We start from the raw sequence: 8,502 nt of genomic DNA, 5'->3' as shown, positions 1-8,502 counted from the left end.
AAAAAAAAAAAAAAACCAACAACAACAGAGTGCTGTACTTTAACAAAATGCCAGTCAACAGATTCCTTCCCTGCGGGTATACTTATTCCTATCATTACAGATCAGATGTAATGGAGCAGAAGCTATTATTTTTCTTAAACAAGGAAGAGTATTTCTTTCCATTCCTTTGCCTGGTATAAGGGGAATACGTAAATTTAGCCACTATAGGCAACTGTGATTCCAGAACATCTGATATAGATCTGTCATTGCAGAAATGTGTAAATTTGTTTCTGTAACTGCAACTTAGAAATTAGAAATTCTCTGTAATCCCAGCACTTTGGGAGGCCAAGGTGGGTGGATCATGAGGTCAGGAGATTGAGACTATCCTGGCTAACATGGTGAAAACCCGTCTCTACCAAAAAGACAAAAAATCAGCCAGGCATGGTGGTAGACACCTGTAATCCCAGCTAATTGGGAGGCCAAGGCAGGAGAATCGCTTGAATCCAGGAGGCGGAGGTTGCAGTGAGCTGAGATTGCACCACTGCACTCCAGCCTGGGTGACAGAGTGAGACTCCATTTAAAAAACAAAAACAAAGAAATTCTCTAGATTGGAATCACACAGCTACAGGGCTGTCTGGATACCAATAAACAATGATGCCTGTCTCAAGAGAGTTTCATACACATTTTTGCTTCCTCCTCCCCACTCTCAATTTCCATCTTTTGAATTCCCTTTGAGAGATGAATTTATTAATATTGCTTCTCTCTGTATTGTCTTTTAGTGAGTCCTTTTTTTTTTTTTTTTTAATGTTTGAGTATGTCTTTAAAAATAAAAATCCAAGGCTGGGAGTACTGGCTCATACTTGCACTCCCAGCACTTTGGGAGGCTGAAGCAGGTAGATTGCTTGAGCCCAGGGATTCAAGACCAGCAGGGCAACATAGCAAGACCTGGTCTCTACTTAAAAAAAAAAAAATTAATCACCACAGTGGTGCACACCTGAAGTCCCAGCTACTTAGGAGGCTCAGGTGGGAGGATCGCTTGAGCCCAGAAGGTCAAGGCTACAGCGAGCTGTGATTGTGCCACTGCACTCCAGGCTGGGCAACACAGTGAGATCCTGTCTCAGAAAACAACAATTAAAAAGAATAAAACAGAGTCATTAAAAAAACAAGCACTAAGGTGGAGTATTTGCCTAGCTAGGTAAAGTCCTGGGCAGTAGAATGATGTGGGCTTCTGAAAAAGCTGAGGGTCGTGTTCTTTGGGACCTCAGTCATTGGGACAAGCTGTCCCTGGGTGATTTTCTACTCCTGTGGAAACCTGCTGCTAAAAAATACTTTGTTTGCTACTTAGGACATGGGGGATGAGGAGAGAAGATTTGGGTTTCTTTTGTTCCTGCTCTAGAGTAGTTACTTTCCTTTACCACTGCCTATAGCTTTTTACCTGGCACTTCAGGGATTCTCAGCTGGTGTAAAAATTTAAGAGGGTAGCTCTCATGTGTTTTTACCATAGTGAGAGATTAATTAATTTTAAAAACCCTGAATCTCTATAAGAAATGCCAGCAAGTTCTTAGCTTTCTGAATACTATCATTACCCAGTTGTTAACTTTGGGACTGCAGGATTCACCATGCTTTCACAGACTTTGAAATATGCGGATTTCCCTATTCCCTATTCCCCACTCATCTCCCTCATCCCCCATTTCCCTTGCACATCAATTCTAATGCTGTTTGAGGGACACCTCAGGCTTGTCACTGAGGGACACCTCAGGCTTGTCACTGACAAATGTCACCTGGATCCCATTTGGCCATTCACACTCAGTTTACACACTGTTTTGCACAATTTCCTCACTGTGTGACAGGGTGCCAAAGCGTGTTTCCTCCGAGACATTCCCTTCTCTGCAATCTATTTTCCTGTTTATGCTCATTGCAAACTGCTTCTGGCTGATGAAAACGGACACGTGGGAGGTTTAAATCTTCTTGCAGCTGGAGCCATGGCAGGTAACTATAATTTTTTTTTTTAACTGAAAGAATTCTCCCATTATTTAAAAAGTACAGAATGTCTATGTGCTTTCCCTCTTTATTTCTGGAAGGATTATTGTTTGTACCTGACTTAGTTTAAATGTGATCACTTTTTCTCCTTTGTGGGATGTGCTGTAATTCTGATGAGAGTTAATTACATTTGCATAATGTGGATAAACAGCTTAATGCAGCTTAGCAACTCAGAGCCAAATTAGATCTGCCCATCTAAATTGGGCTTTCATCATTAACATGTTTCTTAGTCTCCTGTGCCCCTGAAACCTTGAGTGCAGCCAAGCTAAGCATTAAGGTAGAAAAGTTTCTCCTCAAGTCACTGGCTTTGCTGTATCTCATGCTCTGCACAGATTTAGCATGCTCTTACTTTTTCTCTTTGTATATTGGAATCTACATAATTTGGCCCAAAATTGAGCTTTTGTCAGGAAGTTGTCCCGCCTTCTTACCATTGACCTCATTAGACCAAAGTAAGGAGTACCCCTCAGCAAACCACCTTGAACTCAATTTTTATATCTTTTCTGACCCTTAACACTTTGTCATTAGCCCAGTGTGGTAGTGCATGCCTGTAGTCCCAGCTACCCAGGAGGCTGAGGTGGGAGGATCACCTGAGCCTGAGAGGTCAAGGCTGTGGTGAGCCTCACTGTACTCCAGCCCGGGTGACAGAGTGAGAGCTTGTCTCAAAACAAAAACAAAAAACCCACTTTGTCTTTTATTAATGGTTATTTCCATAAGTTATTCTCTGTATTAGGCTAATAGCTTCTTGACAACAAGTTTCATTCTGTACATCCTTGCCTTTCCTATGTGGCCAGTGTAATGATAGGAGCTCAAAAATTGTCAATGACATGAATGAAAACCTTCATCTCATCTAAGATGCCAAATTAGGCACAGAAGAGATTCCATTTGAAAGAGGAATCTCGAGAGGGCAGGGAGGTATTAAGATGCTTCCTTCTGACCTCACAGGTACAGCCTGACTCTTGAGTTAGGAAGGAGCTGACTTGGAATAGGAGAGAAACAGGTATTCTTGGCTGCACCAACACTCCAAAAAGACAAAGGAAGGAAGGGGTGCATGTTTGCTCTCTATACAACCAGTAATGAACCATGACAGAGCTCAGTGTGGCTCTGACCAGCCAGGCTTATGTTCACTGCATGGCTCTTCCTTGCTGGGCTCATTCTTCTCTGGCGGCTCTTGCTAAACATCAGGGCAACCTGAGCAGCTCCTAGAGTGTGCTGTGCTTGGTGTGCGGCAGGAGCCCTTGGGCCTGAGAGTGTTGGGATGGACCACCTTGTTCTTGCCTGTGATGACAGCGGATGACTTGTGTTCATTGAGAAACAGTCCCAGGGACCTTATGGACCTTATTTGGGGCCCAGCAAGTCCTTTGTCCTCTAGCAATTGTAATTTCAGTCAGTTTTGTGTTTAAATGCCAGTAAAGTTACCTGCTGAGTCTTGACAGTAAGTTTTTTATAGCAACCCCTTTCTGGTACTTACCAGTCTCCCACTTTTTTTTTTTTTTTTTTTTTTTTTTTTTNCGGAATCTCACTCTGTCATCCAGGCTGGAGTGCAGTGGTGCAATTTTGGCTCACTGCAACTTCTGCCTCCAAGGTTCAAGTGATTCTCCTGCCCCAGCCTCCCAGGTAGCTGGGACTACAGGGTACAGCACCATGCCTGGCTAATTTTTGTATTTTTAGTAGAGACAGGGTTTCGCCATGTTGGCCAGGCTGGTCTCGAACTCCTGACCTCAGGTGATCCACCCACCTTGGCCTCCCAAAGTGCTGGGATTACAAGCATAAGCCATCACTTCCGGTCCAGTCTCCTACTTTTAAATGGGGCAGCATTTGCCTTCCAGGTTTTTCCTTGTGCTTCACAATCAACAGTAAAAAATAGCCAGAGAAGAAGAGTCTAATTGTGGACAGGTGTTTTCCAACCGAACCAAGTAACTATTTCCATGGAACTGTCAGCATCAACTTCTTCCCCACAGACATTTGATGTCAGTTTTCAGAATGAGATGATTTTTTTTCTGATTTTTACCAGTAAACTTTTGCCAGCAGGCACTGAGAACATTCAGAAGTCTGCCTCCAAAGGGAGGCAGTTTACCTGGTTTCATCTGAATAGGGTGCAAGGCCATGCCAAGGGGAGGTATTTGCATCCTTCTAACAGAACCCCCTACAAGGCTGTCAGCTCCATCTCCCTAGTGATGGCACAGTGATACTTGGGCCAAATTGAATTTCTTCCCCCTGGGGAAGATTATGTTGCTCCTTTGCTCCCTGTTTTGTTTTATAAGTAAAAGGTGTGGTTGTGAAATCCATCTTCTGTGTCCTGCTGCTGATCAATCTCAACATGACCCCAGGGAGCTCAGGCACAGGGGCCTTTCCGTGACCAGCTCCCTTATTGTTCTTTGACTGGCTGCCTGGCTGCCTCTCGCTCCAGTTGTAATGACTTTTGTCATGTAAGCATGTCTGAAAGGAGTCACAGTCAACTCTCAAGTCAGCCCTTCAAACAAGTGAGTGGTTATGAGTATTGATATTCACCTCCCGCACTACAGTTGACAAGAATCAGCAAAAAACAGTAGTTTGGTGTCAGATACATTTAGCGGCTCACTAAAATGACGTTATCCTTTTTTCTTATACATAAAAATACTTGTATCATTTAAGAAAAAAACGAGGTAAAATAATTGAAACTGAAAGGGAACATTTGGGAATTGTCTTATTAATATTGCTATTTTTTTTTCCCCTCTCACAGTTATTTGGGATCATGCAATGAAGAGTGATTCTTTTTAATTCAGGAAAAAAACCGATAATTTTCCCCTGATCGCACTGAAACAGCTAACAGGCTTCTTCTATGTGCTTTCCTCATTAGTGCCCAGACATCTATTTAAAGAGTTTTGAGTTCCACTCAAGTGATTGAAGTTGCAGACTCCATAGTAGATGTTAGCAGTATTCCTATCTTTTATAAGGTACGCTGGGTAAATTCAATGTGGTTTTCTCCTGAAAGGTGTGCCAGCTGCATCTCTGGTGACCCCTGCTGATGTCATCAAGACAAGACTGCAAGTGGCTGCCCGCGCTGGCCAGACGACATACAGTGGTGTCATCGACTGTTTCAGGAAGATTCTCCGGGAAGAAGGGCCCTCAGCATTTTGGAAAGGAACTGCAGGTAGGCAGGGGCTGGGGCCATATGGAATGGCTGGCTGGCTCTAGCGTCCTCCCCTGTGACTCACTGGCTGTCTTTACCACATTTGTCCTGGTTGTAAGTCTCCCCTGCTCCTGCTTCTCTTTTTCAGCTCGAGTGTTTCGATCCTCTCCCCAGTTTGGTGTTACCTTGGTCACCTATGAACTTCTCCAGCGGTGGTTTTACATTGATTTTGGAGGCCTGTAAGTCAGCTGCTTAACTCCTTTACAAAGAAATCACTAAAACAAAACAAATGTTTGTTCTGTCTACAAAGGCATTTTCGGAACTCTTAGAAAACTGATAAGACAGAAACTTTAAGACGAATGCATTTAAAACAGTGAGCTTAAGCATTTGTGTTAAGTGAGTAAAACTGTGACAGAGTGATATTGTACATAATATTAAGCAGCTGTTTGGGGGATTTTAGGGAAGCAGCAGTTTTTTTTTTTTTTTTTTTTTTTTTTAAAAAGACAGTGTATCCTCTGTTGCCCAGGCTGGAGTACAGTGGCATGATCTTGGCTGACCGTAGCCTCAACCTCCCTGGCTCAAGTGATCCTCCCACTTCAGACTCCTGAGTAGCTGGGATCACAGAGGCACACCACCATACCCATCTAATTTTTGTATTTTTTTTTATAGAGATGGGGTCTCACTGTGTTGCCCAGGCTGGTCTTGAACTCCACCGGCCTTGGCCTCCCAAAGTGCAGGGATTACAGGTGTGAGCTACTGTGCCTAGCCAGGAGTCACCAAATACTGAACTTCATAGAGTTCTTACTATGTGGATTTTATTATGTGGCCCTTTCATAGAAGTAATATAAATGTATACCAGTAACAGTTTTGTGAATTTTTTTTCAAAGTCCCAACCCCTTTTGCAATTTATTATTAGTTAGGTGTAGATCGATGGTCTTGGAGCTTATTTACTGGAAAAAACAATAAATTTGAACAGAGGTTATACACATGGATATAATCACTAATGAGATGTAGGTCAGAAATTGTGCTTCTAAAAGCTTATCACTTGAAGCTTGCACTGAGAAGAGGAATTACTAGTTGAATTTTCTGGGTGGGGAAGTTGTAGCCAAAGCAAACAATTATTAGCTTTTCAGCAGAAGACCAAGTACCATTCCTGAGTCCTCACACCATAAATCTGTGAACTCCTCTGTGCTGGAAGGCCATGTAGGGAATCAGCTGTTGAACCAAGTGGAGGGACCTATGCAAAAAAAGTGAGAACAGCCGTCTTACAATTCCATTGTAGAAATGTGAAGGTTCAGGCTTTTCCATGCTTTTATCTTCTGTAAAAGAACTAAATCTGTTTCTCTTTAAATAATTTAATTGATCATCTTTATGAGTCTGCTATGTAAAAAATTAACTTTTAAAGTAATGTCAAAAACAAAATATATAATTAAAAAAATTACTTTTATATATGCTTAATGCAGAAAATTTGGAAAACCATAAAGCATACAAGAAAAAAACCAGGCTGGGTGTGGTGGCTCATACCTGTAATCCCAGTGCTCTGGGAGGCCAAGGCAGAAGGATCGCTTAGACCAGAGGTTTGAAAACAGCTTGGGCAACATAGCAAGACCCCATCTTTACAAAAAGAAAAAAACCATCCATAATCCTTCTTCCCAGAGAGTCTTCACATTTGAGTGTCATTTCTTGTGACTTTTTTCCTCTGGATCTGCTTATATATGTATATAAGCATTGGAAATAAGGCTATATATCTTATAAATCAAATATGTAGATAAATTACTGTCAAAGCAGCTATAAATCATGACTGTGATTTCTAATCACACAGCAGAAGCGCCATGGAAATGGTTGAGACAAACACTCTTCTTTTTGGCACATTGGTCCGACTGAAAATGTCTAGCTGTAAGCCATCCTCATCAGTCTTGACCATACTAACCATTGGCTTTTTTTCTGTCAACAGCAAACCCTCTGGTTCAGAACCAACACCTAAGTCACGCATTGCAGACCTTCCTCCTGCCAACCCTGATCACATCGGTGGATACAGACTTGCCACTGCTACGTTTGCGGGCATCGAAAACAAATTTGGCCTTTATCTCCCCAAATTTAAGTCTCCTGGTGTTGCTGTGGTTCAGCCAAAGGCAGCAGTGGCAGCAGCTCAGTGATGAGACAACTATTGATTGCGGCAAAATGGCACCTTGAAGAAAGAGGCCTAGGAGAGCAGCGCTGTAATGTATCCAGTCAGCTGCATGGTGCTGACTGAGCTGAGGAGTCAAACTATTCTTTCTATATGACATATACATATACTTGTTTATAAAATAATCATTTGCCCAGGGTAAAAACCACAATGCTGTTTCAAGCTTTAGTCTTATGTGTTGAAATGTTTTTCTAAGCCTTGGCATGAATTAGTGTTCTAGACTCTGCTTTGCACAGCTTGCACTTACAGTGATTGTACATATTGTACATCTTTGTACAGAGACATATTGGCGCCTCATCCCAACAAATCACATTTGTAGAAATGTAATGTGGTTCTGAGTGGCTTGAAATGTACAGAATGTTTTGAAAGTGTTTTATTAAGAATCACACAAAAATAAATGTATTAAAATTAAATTCATTCTCTTATTGGTGACTTATGGAAATAAAGCATCAATATTGGATGTATTTAATTCCTAGTTTGTTTTCCATTCTGGAATAAAAAGGTATTTGCTGATAAAAGGCATAATGAGACATAGTGCTGATACCATTGAATAAATGATACATTGGAAAGATGCATGCCAGTGGATGCCAGAGGACCAGGCTAATGCCTTGTGTGTGCTGATGTGTTTCCATTTGTATTTAATGTGTGTGTGGACCCTCCTGTGTTCATCAATCAAAAAGCATTTCCTAGGCAGCTCCTCTCCTGTCAGTGTGCATATAGAAATAGGGACCTCTCCGTCATTATTGGCTTAGTTTTGCTTTCCTTTGACACAGCAAGGCAAAGGCCAAACTTTTGAAAGAGTAAAGGATACTTTCACAATTTCCCTTCATATGGATATGATTCCAGTGAAAAATAAAATGCACACCAAAATGTATACATGTAGTTGGATTTTTCTTCATAAATATACTGATAATGCTTTTTGTTCTGATTGACTAATGATTCCAAATAACTCATCATCAGGTTTACCCTTTCCTCCACCTTTAAAGAAAATAGAAAAAGTAGTTTAGAAAGGGCTAGCACAGTGTGAGAGGAGGGAAGAAGAAAGAGAAAAAAGCTCTATATGGTGATTTAGTGGGGTGTAGGTTCTTACTTTGGAATCCAAATGCAAACTGTTCTAAAAGCCAGTCACCCACGGTGTGATTACTAATTTTGATCTAAACATGCATCTTGACAGCCACATCTACAC

General features: G+C 41.6%; 1 protein-coding gene across 5 annotated transcripts in view; it reads left to right on the top strand.

Annotated features, from left to right (window-relative positions):
• The window catches only part of SLC25A12 (solute carrier family 25 member 12), a 229,436-nt gene extending 221,246 nt beyond the window's left edge, over positions 1-8,190 (top strand). For all 5 annotated transcript variants that reach the window (XM_017538208.2, XM_037741895.1, XM_017538209.2 and 2 more), the window contains 4 exons: positions 1,830-1,968; positions 4,991-5,149; positions 5,277-5,367; positions 7,083-8,190. In XM_017538208.2, coding sequence (XP_017393697.1) covers positions 1,830-1,968; positions 4,991-5,149; positions 5,277-5,367; positions 7,083-7,284 — 591 coding nt within the window. In that variant the 3' untranslated portion in view covers positions 7,285-8,190. The remainder of the gene's footprint in view (positions 1-1,829; positions 1,969-4,990; positions 5,150-5,276; positions 5,368-7,082) is intronic.
• Positions 8,191-8,502: the final 312 nt, after the last annotated feature.

The sequence above is a fragment of the Cebus imitator genome, unplaced genomic scaffold (genome assembly GCF_001604975.1).
Source record: "Cebus imitator isolate Cc_AM_T3 unplaced genomic scaffold, Cebus_imitator-1.0 Scaffold110, whole genome shotgun sequence".
Lineage (NCBI taxonomy): Eukaryota > Metazoa > Chordata > Mammalia > Primates > Cebidae > Cebus > Cebus imitator.
Note: the sequence above shows the minus strand (reverse complement) of the source record. Positions and strands in the feature narration are given on the sequence as shown.